The 15,067-nt window shown below is 46.7% G+C and overlaps 2 protein-coding genes across 2 annotated transcripts in view; both read right to left on the reverse strand.

Moving 5' to 3' along the window:
• The window catches only part of LOC125620822 (meckelin-like), a 53,138-nt gene that overhangs the window by 30,222 nt on the left and 7,849 nt on the right, over positions 1 to 15,067 (reverse strand).
• LOC125620738 (extracellular calcium-sensing receptor-like) lies at positions 656 to 8,467 on the reverse strand. The gene is made up of 5 exons (XM_075118455.1): positions 8,230 to 8,467; positions 7,041 to 7,829; positions 5,263 to 5,412; positions 4,613 to 4,739; positions 656 to 3,697 (listed from the first exon to the last, which is right to left on the reverse strand). The coding sequence occupies exons 1-5, from the start codon at positions 8,371 to 8,373 to the stop codon at positions 2,721 to 2,723; spliced, it is 2,187 nt and encodes a 728-aa protein (XP_074974556.1). The 5' UTR covers positions 8,374 to 8,467; the 3' UTR covers positions 656 to 2,720.

The following is a 15,067-nucleotide window of genomic DNA, read 5'->3' on the forward strand; positions in this document are numbered from 1 at the left end:
TATTTTAAAGGAAATGGGTTTAGTAAAAAGGCAAATGTAAAATCTGTATCTGCCTTGCCCCTTCCTTAGAATCTTGCATTTGCTTGTAAAGTAGAGGAGAAGAATATCTCCTCTCTAAACAGTCTGTTCTCTGGCTTTAACCATTCAGTTACTTCACAGCTAGGGGGTTTATGTTTATGATTCCTCTCTGTAGGAAGGAATGTTGAAGGCTGCTGGAATATGACTATTAGAGCTAGTAGGGGATGTCAGAGGAAGTTGGGGATGAGAAGAATATGGGTTATTCAGCTTGAGAATGGGACGGTTGCCTCTTTAAGACGTCTGCCAGTCTGCAGAGACAGCAGCCAATTTGTTCTCTCAGCTGCAGCAGCTTGTTACAGAGGTGGGACACACACTGTACTTCTCTCCTGGAGACTTACTTTTGTTCTTCTTTGTTTTTATTAATCTAAGACTCAGGTCAGTTCTGAAGGAGGGTACATATTCTGCTCTCTGTGTATCGAAGCATGAGCGGAGAGGCAAGCGACAGTAGTGGAAGTGAAGCTTAAAGAACAGGGAAACAGGACAGTAATGCAGAGAGAAGGCCAGACAAAGAAAGAGAGAAATGCAGAGTGTTACCATGAGAAAGTGAAGGATCAGGAATAAACTCACTGATTCAGACTTGTTCCAGTATACTCTGCCTTTATTGATCTATTCCATGAAGCAACAGCATTTACCATATTAACACATCCTCCACGAGACTCTTAAATATGAAACATTTACAATCTAGAGAGCTTGAGACCACATCTGCCTGTCAAGGTTCTTCCCCTTGAAACCTCCCTTGGTTTTCAGTTAGACTCACTCAGCCTCACTGGCTGAAGGTAGGCTTATGGTCAATTTAGTATATAAGGGTCCCAAAGCCTCTCTCTTTACCAGATGCTGGGCCAAATTCACCCCTACGATAACTCCGAATGAAACCAGTGGCAGGGTGCCAGATGTATAGTTGGCCCATTTAATGCAGTGTTGTCACTGCTGAATCAAATGAGGCACATTCGATGGGGTCCCAGCATTTGCCCAAAGCTGGAACGTAAGTGCATAGACATGCAATTCCCTCAGACGACACGTGGTGGGGCTACAAAACAATTAATATAGGACTGCTGCAAGAACAAGAGGATTAAAAGAGCAGCTCCACTCTCCTGCCCTCGGCCAGTACATTGGCCAGCAGCAGGGCAGTGCTGTGGACGCTGGTTTTGCAGTTCAATATTTACCAACGTCTTTGTGCTGAGCAAGTGTTTCGCCAACAGGACACTGACGAAAAGGCTACCGGTGAAATAAAGGTGATGGGGCTAGCTCTCAGACATTGCTGTTGGCAGTCACTGGAGGCCTACAGAGTCACCTCCATTCCCACCCCAAACCTCAGTACAGTCTAAGCGGAGTTTCCCCAAAACTCTAAGGAAAGAAAGTGTGGCCCAGTGCCCAGGGTACCCGAATGGGAGTCGGGAGATTTGGAATCTAGCCCTGGCTCTGCCCCAGATCCACTGCGGGGTCACCCGCATCACTGTAAAATAGGGATCATCATAATCTAATGTTGGGATTATGGTAGTGCCAAGAGGGCCTGCCTGGGATCGGGGCCCCATGGTGCCAGACACTGCACGCACGCACCCTGTAAGAGACAGCCCCTGCCCTGAAGAGCTTGCAATCTAAATAGACAAGACAGATAACGGATGAGCGAAAGGGAGTCTTTTGATCCCCATTTTACAGCTGGGGAAACTGGGGCACAGAGCGATTTAGTGACACGCTCAAGGTCACACAGGGAGTCTGTGGCCGAGACAGGAACTGAACCCAGATCTTCTGACTCCCAGTCCAACCATCAGGATTTCCTACCTTTTGCAAAGTGCTTTTGCAAAGTACAGATGAAACACCCTCTATAAGTACAAAGTGTTGTAACAAGAGAGCGCTTTCCTGGAAAAGTTCCCTTTCCTGTTCACCACTGTGGGAAGCAGCAGGAGTAGGAGGGAGTACTACTAGGGATTTCTTACCCTTCCCCTTCCCCACCCTCCCACGCAGTGCAGAAGAAGAGGGGGAGATGGCAGTCCCCTTGAATGCAGAGTCAAACACTTACTTGATAACTGCCAGATCCAAGGGGATTGACACAGTGGACCTCATCCTAAAAGAGAGAGCCTGCGGTGTCAGAGGAGTGAAAGTACTTGGAAAGGCACTCGAAGAACGCAAATGACTGCTGATGAGTTTGTGACATAGGTAACTGCTAGGGATATGGGGGCAAATTCACTTTTTAACCCCAGGGAAGAATTTGGGTCATAATTTGTACCAAGGATCTCAGAACACTTAAACACCCCTTTGCACTTTTAGTTAAGCCTCACTACACCCCTGGGCATGTTGAGTATTACTAAGCCTATTTTACAGAGGAGGAAACTGAGGCATGGGGCGGGTAAGTGACTTGATCCTGGTCACAGAGTGAGTCAGTGGCAGAGATGGGAATAGAACCCAGGAGTTCCCAGCTCTTAATGCTCTGCTCTAAATCACTAGACTATACTTGGAGCAGAATGGAGCAGAATTCCACTACCCCCATCTGTGATCTAAGCCAATTAGGGGAGGAGGAATGGGGAAGTCACCTGATAAACCATCTATCCAATGCTTTTTCATCACCACGCCATAGATAGCTCGCGGCCTCCTGTGGATTACGCTTTCCGCGTTGTCCCTTTGCAAGGCGAGCAGGAGGGGCTGGTTCAGTGTACAGACGTATCTACTGAGGCAATGCTGCTCTCCATCTGGATAGCGAGATTGGCCTTTTCGGCCATCTTCTGGCAGTACTCGTACGTGGACCTCTTGATCCACTCGACTGTGTTGCGCTCTGGCCGGAAGAGGATGACATAGCATTTGTAGAGGAACAAGGCGGCCAGGGAGCTGTAGGCGGATAACAGGATAACGACGCCTAGGACGACATTCACCATCTTCCTTCTGCTGGAGTGCAGGACAGGGGTGACGGCGAGCCAGGTGACGAAGAAAATCATCATGGCGTAGGCAATGCCTTGGGCATCGTTGAAGTTGGCTGGCAGGGACTGGCTTTTCATAGCACACGCCAGGGCACAGAAAGCGAGGAAACACAGGTACCCGTTAACAAAAGAGGAGCCCAGACCTGCATCTCTGTGGCATTCCAGGAGTATATGGGGCTCCCCCGCTGGGTAAACTCTCCTGGCATCCGGGGGGTCTAGACAGACCCAAAGCATGCAGATGAGACACTGGATAAAGGGCCCCACTCCCATGATAATGAGATAGAGTCTCATCTGGAGCTTGCTTGGCCTCCCTACAGGACTTTCAAAGGAGCAGAGGTTCTGGATGGTCTTGGCAAGCACGCTGGAGAGGCAGAGAGCAAAGCTGATCCCAAACACTGGTTTCTGGAGTTTGCATTTCAGGCTAGTGGGTTCTCCTATGACCAAGAGGGTGCTGGAGAAAGCGCACAGGAAGCCTGCCATGTTGCAGTAGAATATGAACCCACCAGCAGTCTTGACAATGGGTGTGTCGCCATGCCGGATGTACACGACCAGGACCGAGATGGTGAGCAGCATCCCCAGGGCAGCCAAGCTCGCCAGGGATATGCTGATGGGTTCCAACCAGGACAGGTAGACGCAGCTCTTTGGCCAGCATGACGTGCTTCCCCTTTCTGACCATTCGCTCAAAGGGCAGGGCCAACAGTTCTGAATGGCTGGAAAGACAAGACAAGTCTCTATGACCGAGCAAGGTTTCCCTCTGTACTAGCTAAAAGATGGGGACACTGAAACAGGCCTGAAAAGGCTGACACCCCAAAGTCTCCTGCCGTCAAAGCAAACTGATGGCCCCCGCTCTCATCTCAGCAGGGACTGGCCCAAACCAAACTCTTTAGCCAAGTGATGGGACCTTGATCCTTCATTGTGGCCCCAAGTATGACTCTATCCATCAAGAGAAGGCCTATGGCACTATGACCTGGTGGTATGACTCCTCCCCATCCCCCAAACCTGGTGACCAGTATCCATCAGTGCACATCAGCAGAGGCATTGTATGGGTAAGCACCGCCTCACCTTTACTCCTTGTGATGTTACTGCAGTCCCAATACCTGTCCTTTTCTCCCCAGAATAAGCATGGTGGACTCTGCCAGTGATTCTTTAACAGGGAATTCCAACCAGCAATTACCCTCTGAGAGGGAAAACATCCCAGCTCATCTATTTCTGCTGCTGTTCTTGACCCTCCTTATATTCTGACTTCTCCTTGGTGCAAGTGTCTTCTTCTTTGCAGCTTCTGCTTGCAGGAACCATCTCCCTATATCTCTTCTCCCCAGTAACTCTTCATCTTATTTCAAGGCACATCTGAGACCATTTTCACCTTTTTCTGCACCTCTTAAATTTTTCTGCCCCTCTGTTCTTCTTTAACTCTAATTGCTCTGTTCAGCATTTTAAGAGACAAGTGCAAAAAAGGTGCATTACAGAAAGTAAAATTCTATTGGATTTATATTAATGGTTTAAATGTGGCAGGAGAAAAATAGAGAGCCCATTAAAAATATAGGTGGGAAAAATCTCATCTATTGGAAACACAGGAATTAAGGAGGTACTTTGTCAGATCTGCATGCCAAGGAACCTGGTATTACCCGAGCCGTTGCTGTAAGTCCCTGCTTCACACTTGTCACAGTCGTAGCAGCAGTTCAGAGGCAGAAAGTCATGGGGTTTCTTCCTCTGGCCAGGCTGACAGCTGCGCAGACAGGACGAGCTCAGCACCTGTGTGAAAAACAGACAGCCACGGGGCAGCCTGGGGCTCCTGTGATGTGCACAGAGCCCTGTTTCCACCCACCAGTCCCAGGCACCCAGGGGGCAGCCTGTTTCTCTGAAGGTTTAATTTAAGCCATTGGAATCATTGCTACAATGGGGCACAGAGCTGAAGGGTCACCTGACAAATGCATAATCAGAGTGCACAACACACAGGATGAAATGGAATTACGTGCATTCCTTGGCTTGTCCCTGCAGAGCCAAGCACTTGAGTCCCTTTTTGCCCAGAAGGCTACTTGCACCCCCCTTCTATTTTAGCTGGCGCTAACTAGACCCACCTGCCAGCATGACTCAGCAGTCATCACCCTGCATCCCAAAGCCGGGGTTTAGCACCTGACTCAGCTGAAGAGCCCTTGGTTCCTATACAGGGTCTGACAGTCTGTCACCCAACACAGGGACCTGTGTGGCACCGGGCTGGAAAACAAACAGGCTTTCCTTGGCAAGTCTGGAGTAGAAAATACCACTGCCCCCTCACCTCCCTTTGGCTGGAGTGGCACCAGCTGGTAGCATTCACTGCTTGGAGGGTCAGGACTCCATCTTCTGAGACAGTCCAGGAGAAAATGTCAAAAAGGTTCCAACTGGGCAGGATTAGAGGAGTGTAGTTGGAAAGAACAAAAGCTTCAAACTGGAGTACAGAGGGGAAGGAAATCATAGAAGATTAGGGTCAGAAGGAACCTCAGGAGGTCATCTAGTCCAACCCCCAATGATCAGACACGCCAGAACAGACCAGAACAATAGCAATATTCAGGAACCACAACTTCTGGGCAGGAAGGAAGGATTTTAAGCTTCAATCTGAGTTATGCATCTTGTTCCTCTGTAACACAGGGCAGGGCTTATGGGAATCGCATTTTGGTAAAAAACAACTAGAGCATCAGTTTAGTGTGTGAGCTGCTATGATATCTCAGCAATGGACACAAATGCAGATGGATTAGAAAGAAGATCTGGCTGGAAAATAATTCCAAACTTGAGATTTCACCTTTTTTTTTAATGGAGTTTCAAAGAAAAGGCTTTCATACTTCAACCCTTTCTTTGACCAACTCCGATAGAAAGATTGATCTTTTACCAGTGAACCATGTCCTGCCCTTGTAAACAGATATACTTGATGAGGTAATTGGTACAGGCTGGTCAAAAATGTTTAGTCCAAACCATTTTTCAATAAAAAATTCATTTTTGATACAAGAAAAATTTTCACAAAAGCCACTGCTTTTCATGGAAAATTTTAACTGTTCATTGAAAAACTGAGCACCTGAAAACTGAAAAGTTTTTGGGTTTCAGCTGAAAAATGAAAAATTTTGATTTGGAAAAGTCACCAAAAGAACCCCATGGGAACTGGCTGCATTACAGCCAGGGGCTCCAACGATGCACTGGAATGGCTCAGCAAGAGGGGATACTATGGTGCATCATGGGTGATGTAGTCCAGCCAGCAAGCCGAGCCCAGCCCATAGATAGGAAAGAGAAATCCAAACTAAAACCCCCATGAGATATCACAGCAACATTTACAAACTGAAATTTTTAAACTTTTGGCTGAAAAATTCTAATTTTGATTTTTTGCTGAAAAGTCTACATTTTTCTGCGGAGAAAAAATAATCCACCCAGCTCTATTAATAGAGTCTGGATACTCTGTGTTTCACCCTCTTCTGCTAATTTGAGTGGCTTTCTTCTGGCATGCTAGTCTGATTTATACATTGGTTTAGATCGCCATGGCTGAACAGACTTGCACTTATCCGAAGGGCTGGGCTTACGTATTTTTTAACTTTTTTTATGCTGCTTAAAGAAAGCCTGAAAACTGTTTTACTTTAGAAATGCAGGTCTTGTTTAACCTCCTTTACCCGGAAGACTGTGGACAACTGGAGTGCAAGTAGGTTTATAACGCTAGAGGCAGCCAGGTGAGGGAAACTTGATTAAAGGAGATGGGAAGTGATTTTTATCCAGAGTATGAGAGCTCTACAATGTTCAATGCCTTTTTAAACTGAAATGCTTGAGGGAAAAGTTCTCCTTGTTAAACAGCCAGTGCCCAGCCAATTGAAAAAGTTCCCAGTCAACATCCCTGACACATCCAAGGAACGACTGAGCAAAAACAAGGAAGACAGTCCTAATATTTCTAAACAAAAACCAGAAAATAAAAACTCCTAGCAAAATAAAAAGTTTTTAAAACAACCCCATTTAAGTCTTCCCTCTACACATAAACTAAACAAGAGGACACAATACACTTTTCCCATTGCAGGTCACCCGTAAACAATAACCTGTATTTACCTGGGATTTAAAAGCATTAGAGTTTCCTATGTGGGCACAGAGAATTTTGTTGTCTTTGCAAAAGGCATCAATGGCCAGCTGCAACTTGCTGAAGAAAGTGGCCAGCTGGTAGATTACATCATCTGATGCCAACCTATGAAGGCATGTAGCACATGCATTGATGGGCTCCCGAGTGCAGTTCTTTTCTTCAAAAGGAAGATGTACTTCCAGGAAGGGTAGATAGTTAAAGCAGATCTGGTGCTGCAGGGAGCTATTGACTTCACAGTGATAGCAAAGTTGTCTAAACATGTACTCAAGTGACTCCTCTCCAGAGTCCTGATGACCTAGTGTTTGCAAGTATTCCAGGAACCCAGGGATAGTCCTAGCTCTCTTGTGCAGGGACATAATGCCATCATAGTGGTGAGGTACAGTAAAGAGTAATGGAGCTTTGGACCAGAAGCAACACAAAATCACTTGCTTTCCAGGGACACTTTCCACAAGCGACTTCTCGCGAAAGTTACCACTATAGTCAAAAATGACCGTCACGTTCCCCCTTGTCTTCATGATGCTGCTGTGCAAGGCCGTGGCGTTTGCAGAGCCCTGCTCATGCATCTCAAGGCAGAACTCGTCCTTGTCCTTCTGGGTGAAATTTCTGGCTATGCCTAATATTTCCTTTTCACTGGTCTGGATGACACCGAGCACATTCCAGCCCAAGAACTGGACGAGCGTTGTCAAAGTCTCAACAGCTCCTTCGCCATCCAACTCAACCTCCTTGCTGTAAATCATCAATTGGTCATGAAGAACAAAGACCTGCAACACAAGGGCCATTCTGCTTTAAGTGTGGCATATCCCTCACCTGGGTGTTCTTTCATGACTAAAGCCAATAGGAGACCTGATCCTGGGAAGCACAGGAGGGCCTAGTCCTGCTTAATTTATGAGATCTGATAAGATCACAGCCTGAGGTACAGTGGTACGCTTGCAAAGCCAAACATCCTTGGTGGAGCGCCATTAAAGTCAATGGATTGCCACCAGGGATGTGGCCCAAACATCACTGCTTTTTTTCCAGCCAGAACAATTTATAAATTGTGACTGTGCACAAACAGGCGTGCACACACACACCTGACACAAACAGGAGTGCATACATGCGGGCACACCCATCCACACACCCCGACACATACATGCACACACTGCCATGCGCGTGCAAGCTTACCGTTGGCAAATACTTTGTAAAAAAGAAGACATTCCAATTATATCTCATGTTGTAAGTGGTGATGAGGGTGATGATTTGCTCCACTCCATTTTCATGGTTGGTCCAGATATGTTTGAGGTGGAAAAAGCTGCACGTGGGAGGCATTTCACAATGAGTAACAATTTTATAGCCCACACGGAGGTTGCTATCCGGAAACTGTGTCCCGGTTTGCAAAGCAAACCTTATTAACTGGGCCCAGATTAAGTCTTGCAAGCTGGGAAGAGAGAAAACAGTCAAGACAACATGGCACGTTATGGACTATGTACTAGATGCATCATGATGGAATTGCATTGCACAGGTGCAAACAAATGGATCTGGGGCAAAAACTCAATCATGTGCTTCGCTATCTGCAGCCCATTCAGCATCATTACTAACCAGCTATGAACATCCAAGCACACAGGATCTGCTCAATCCCATTTCTCTCTAGGCCATGGGGGGAGAATGATATGTTAACACTGGCATGAGAAGGCATGGAAAATTATCATTTATTATTATTTGTATTGCAGTAGTACATAGGAGTTGTGGTCACAGACCAGGACTGCATTATGGTAGATGCCGTACAAACAGAACAAAAAAACAATCCCTGCCCCAAAAGGCTTCCAATCTAAGGATTTAACAGGATTTCTGCATTATAGCCATGCTGTTGGTCTCTATTAGTCGTTCCATTATTAACCCTTGCTTGTGGGTGTTATGAGATCAGCTGCAAAAGGTCAATCCAAGACAAAGACACAGTTTCCAGAGGACACGTAGGAGCCATTGCTAAAATGTAAAGATTATTTAATCCTACTTATTTTGAATAAAAAGCTAGTAACAGTTTCGTTTAAAGGGCATCTGACACTATTCAGCAAGTCATTCTTGAGGGCTAAGAATGGGGGAGTGCATTGTATTGAGATTGTACTGCTGTGGCGGGAACATATCCATTTCAACAGCATACAAATTGGATTCCCTCCTGCCTGTATGCTATTGGGACGTGCTGTAAAGCTAGCACTAAACTCATCTGCCAAAGAGAAAAATCTTGAAGATAAAACGGAGCTGGGAGACAAGCAAATGCAATGGATTAAACAACAACCTACCCGGCACTTTACCTGACATAGGAAGAGAAACAGACTTCAAATATCCCCAAGACATAGACGTCTCCCTCCTGTTCCCAGATTCCGTCGCAATCTTGGACTGACTCTTGAGCAGAAACCAGGTGTGTGACAGCTAGCAGCAGAGCCCAGCCAGCGATGGACATCTTGCAAAGCGTCCTCTGCCAGATTCTCTCCTGGAGGCTACACAAATAGGGACCTCCGCCCCACAAGCCACAGAATTTAAATAAAGCACCTGACTCTTCCCACATGCTCTCATCTGTCACCCCAGATGGTCCCAATGCTGGAGGCTTTAGTGGAAAAGATTTTTTAAAACTCCATAATGTTCTTAGTTTGGCGTAAATTCCCGACCTGCCCAGCTGGCGATTGTTGTGTATTGAGGCATTAAAACGTGTAGCTAGCTAGAATAGCTGCAGATTCATAGATTCTGAGGCCAACCTTCCCCCCCCCCCACTGCAAACAGTCCATGTCTGGGTTGCAGAATTTGACTCTGGGAAACCAAATTGGAAGCAAAACCTCAGTAGAAAACCCTGCTAGAAAACGCCTCTCTCGGCAGTCGAGGGGGCTCAGTGCAGTGGTTGAGCCCCACTCATGCATACCAAACTCTCACCCCACCTTTACCCTGCATTCTGCGCGTTTTGTAGTTTATGCAAACAGGAAACATCCTGTTCCGGAGCGATCTCCTCCTGGTTCAAACGACCTGTAGCCTTCAGGCCATGCAAAAGAGTTGGGGAGGTGGTGGGAGAGCCATGATGAGGCTAGGGAGCGGAATAGCTCATCCCGAGCCATTTGCAAAAGGACACAATTAGCAAAAAGGCAAATTCTGCGTTTAGCATTTTCAAAACAAAAATCTCTTCTCTGGATAGGTGCTGCTTCCAGAGAGGAACCTGCCTCTCCTGGTGCCCGCCTGCCCCAGATAGAGGAGGGAAGATGAGTATTCATCACAGAGAAAGGGACCCCAGTGTATCTAAACCTTCTGTCTCCTCCATGTGTGCATGGATCCTGCAGGATGATTCTGCTGGGCTCCTGTCTCCTTCCCCTGCCCAGCAGTGGCTGCATCTGAACACTTCACTCTCCCTCCCACCAACGCACTGAGACTCATCTCCCTCAGCCTGAGCGCCAAGCTAGAAGGCCTCATCTCCTCTCCCACCAAGCTGGGATCTTCATGTGCTCAGCTCACCTCTTCCTCAGCACCAGCCCCACGTCAGAGCATGGCACCTGTCCACCGGGGGCCTGACCTGAGAACCTCCTATCAAGCCTTCAGGAGCTGGCCTTTCCTTATTGGGATTCACACCTTAGCACCTACCAGGACCCAAAGGGTTAATTGAAACATTCCTTGAATGCAGCAGACCGGACCAGGCATATAACCAAGACATGCTTATTGGGTTCTAATGCAAAGCCACCAGATTCATAGATATTAAGGTCAGAAGGGACCATTATGATCATCTAGTCTGACCTCCTGCACAATGCAGGCCACCGAATCTCACCCACCCACTCCTGCGATAAACCTCTCACCTATATCTGAGCTATTGAAGTCCTCAAATCATGGTTTAAAGACTTCAAGGTGCAGAGAATCCTCCAGCAAGTGACCCGTGCCCCATGCTACAGAGGAAGGTGAAAAACCCCCAGGGCCTCTTCCAATCTGCCCTGGAGGAAAATTCCTTCCCGACCCCAAATATGGCGATCAGCTGAGCCCTGAGCATGTGGGCAAGATTCCCCAGCCAGATACCCAGGAAAGAATTCTCTGTAGTAACTCAGATCCCACCCCATCTAACATCCCATTACAGGCCATTGGGCCTATTTACCATGAATAGTTAAAGACCAATTAATTGCCAAAATCACAGCACAGTCAGTTGGTTGGCTTCACCCAAGCTCCCACACCACAATGTTATGTAAGAACAGCCCATTGGCCGACCTGAGCAGTTCAGTGTACCCCGATTCATTTATGTCAGACTGTTTGTGTGACACGGGTCATGTACGGTTTCATTGGCAAACTACCACCACATTGGTCATTAATATTTTTGCGTGGCGTGTGTACGGGAACTGCCCAAGAGACCACACAAATATGAAGAAAATGTGATGCTCAAATGTGTTTACCAGACAAAGGACAGGCCTTTGCCTCCAGCCAGGTGCCATCAAAGTCCACTAGCAATCATGCATCCAGTGGCCATTCGTTTGCATTTTAGCAAACACCAGCCAGGGAAGGAACTAGCATGGAATTTCCTTCACCAGCAGACTTCATGTCTCCTGTCTCATGGCCTCAATGAACTTTACTTTTGGGGGAAAGGTTGCCCCCAGGGTGCCACTGAGCTCACCTGATCCACCAGCCTGGGTTCTCTTTGCACTGTGTTGCTGTGACAGGTTCTCAAGCCCCCTTCCAGCACACACACAGGTAGGGACACACCCAGCAGCAATTTCACACAGAGGCTGAGATCAGCTCTGCATGGGAAAGCTCAGCTAGGGAACTGCCCAGCACTCAAGCGCACACCCCCTCTGGAGTGTAAACCCAAAATTATATAGTCTTGCACTGCCCAGAGAACTATACAGTGTAAGCTCATAAAATTTGCTCCCTCCCTCAATGGGGAGGAAGTTCTGCACAGCTTTTTGCCCCCCAGTTATGAATTCCACAAAATGGTTTTAGAGAAAATAAAAACAAGTTTATTAACTAAAAAAGATAGATATGAGTGATAAGGGATAGCAAACAGATTAAAGCAGATTACCTAGCAAATAAAACAAAAACGCAATATAAGCTTAAGATACTACAGAAACTGGTTTCAGAGTAACAGCTATGTTAGTCTGTATTCGCAAAAAGAAAAGGAGTACTTGTGGCACCTTAGAGACTAACCAATTTATTTGAGCATAAGCTTTCGTAGCTCACGAAAGCTTATGCTCAAATAAATTGGTTAGTCTCTAAGGTGCCACAAGTACTCCTTTTCTTTTTACAGAAACTGGTTAGTTTCTCACCCTAAATGCTGTTTTAGGCAGATTGCAGAGGTTCTTGAAGGCAAGCTGCTCTTGCTTGCAGCTTAAACTCCACATATTTCCTTCACAGGCCAGACACCTTCCCAGCCTGGGCTCAGTCCTTCTTCCACCCCATCCCCCTTGGTCTGTGTCTAGATGTTCACAACAGTCATCTTGGGTGGGTATTCAGTGAAGAACAAACCCTGATTATGTCACTCCCCTGCCTTAAATAGGTTTTACATATGTCAGGAATCTTGTTTTCCAGTGTGGTTCCCCTCCGCACAGTGGAAAAATACATGATCACATGACCCTGCAGTGTCAAAGCAGCCATGAGTCCAAGGCCATTTATAGCATCCCAGGAAGGTGGGAGATTAGCATCTTCAAAGACCTATTGTTCTCCCTAATGGTCCACTGACTTGTTCCCAGCTAGCCAGCCAGACTGATTGCATTCTGTCTGATAGGTGTCTCCCAGGTGTAAACACTTTTGTAGTACAGCTGTATAGTCAATAGTCCTACCTTTAGATACAAAAATGGTACATGCATACAAATAGGATAAACATATTCAGCAAATCATAACCTTTCCAATGATATCTCACATGACTTCTTTTGCATATAAGTATGCTATAATCATATTATAACAATATTTCTATAAAGAATATGGGGTGTAGTGTCACAGAATCAATTTCAAAGGTTCATTGGACTATAAAAGAGAGAGGCAAAGAACCCCAAGGTACTGTTCACCTAGAACAAAGGAACTGAGCACTTTGGACATGGTGGGAGGTCCCGTCCAAGGAGGTGGTCCGCCATCTTGCTGGAAGGCATGCAATAAGAATCTGCCCTTGAACTAAGACTGTGGTTTTGTAAAGCTTTGGTCTTTAGAAAAGTTTTGCACTTTGATTTGCTTGTAACCATTTCTAGCTCTATCCTTCATACCTGAACTCACTTAAAACCCTCTCTCCTTGTGCTAATAAATTTGTTTTACTTTTAATATAAAACCGACCCGGTGCTGTGTTTGAACATTTAACCCCAGTTAAAGTGCTAAGCTGAGCAGCTGCTCTCTTTAGAGGAGCTAACGAACCTTATCGTTCCTCTGAACAATCCAGGAGGGGCTGGACATTGCAGAGCACATGGCTTGGGGGGAAATTCAGGGCTGGGAAGCACTGGGGGAGACCAGAGTGTGGCTGTGGTGAAACAAGCAGGCTGCTGGATCCAGAGCTGTTGTCCAGGGTTGCTTATCACATAGCTACTCAGTGCAGGCTTGTTTGGTGGATGGGAGCATCCAGGCAAGGGAGCTGCAGCAGCTGAGCATTTTAAGGCACCCAGGGGTAGAGGGCAGGAGTTGACACCACCTCTCACTGGTCTGGACTGCACCCCAGAATGTGGCAAGGAGCTTGAAGCCTTGGCACTTACGGGAAAAAACCCACTTCCCTTGTCAAGTGAGCACTTTTAATAAGGAATCACTGAGACACAATAAATATGGAAGCCAGGATGCCAGTGGTACAGTCACTTGGCAAGGTAAAGACACGTGTTAAGGAGCAAAATGGAGACCCCGTTTCAGAACTGGCTCTATTATAGTCAATATAAACAAACCCCTAGCGATTGTTCTGCAATCCAGTGAGCTTTCCGTCTGTCCCACCCTCATGCGTACAATCCCCAGCCACAGAAATCTATGTTTTCTTGTCGGGGCAACCCAAAACACACTAGACTGCATCTGCGGAGAGCTCTTCTCTTCCGCCACTGAGTGAACTTTCCACTGCATCTCGCAGCCTGGTTTCCACCGTTGCTTCCCCCTTTAAGCTCCCTGCCTTTGTACAACACATTTTCTCATAAGCAAAAGGCCAAATAAGTGTCTATGCCCATGAGACTGCCCCACTGCAGGTCAGACCATAAAGGGCTAACGTGCGGCAAATCACTATGATTTAAATGAGCTGGCCCTATGAAGGTTGCGTTTTAACCCGCGAGTGAATTTAGTGATCAGCTGGCAGCTTGCACTGGATTGTACAGCAGGGACTTAATCAAACAGTGAATTGTGACCCCAACCCCAGTGGTTCTCAATCAGGGGTATGTGTACCCCTAGGAGTACACAAAGATCTTCCAGGGGGCACATCAACTTATCTAGATATTTGCCTAGTTTTACAACTGGCTACATGAAAAGCACGAGCAAAATGAGTACAAACTAAAATTTCATACAGACAAAACGAGAAAATCAGCTATTTTTCAGTACTAGTGTGGCTGTCACTTTTGTATTTTTGTGGCTAATTTTGTAAACAAGTAATTTTTAAGTGAGGTGAAACTTGGGGGCACACAAGACAAATCAGACTCCTGAAAGGGGTACAGGAGTCTGGACAGGTTGAGAATCACTGCACTACACTACCAGTTCTCAACAAACGCCTCCCTGTGACGAAGTGGGAAGTTTCTGGAATATGTTTATGAGGCCTGTATGTGCCTCAGTTTCCCGCTGCACTTTGATTTCTTAAAAGTGTTAAGTCTGCTCTTGGCGGCAGCACAGGTCACGAGGTGGGGGTGTTGTCTGGCTATCTGGGCCGCAGCGAGCAGGGTGGTTAAGGAACCTGCTGAAAGCAACCCATATCAATGCAGAATCCCAGCGAGACAACGGAAAAGCCCCAATGACCAAACATTGACATCTAAGAAACAACCAGGAAGGAGGTTCTCCCCGCAACCCCCAGCAGGGAAGCTGAGCAAAGACCGCAGCTCAGGAACGAAGGAGTGAGATGTGACCAGCAGAGGAT

This window comes from Caretta caretta, chromosome 12 (genome assembly GCF_965140235.1).
Source record: "Caretta caretta isolate rCarCar2 chromosome 12, rCarCar1.hap1, whole genome shotgun sequence".
In the NCBI taxonomy this organism is placed as follows: domain Eukaryota; kingdom Metazoa; phylum Chordata; order Testudines; family Cheloniidae; genus Caretta; species Caretta caretta.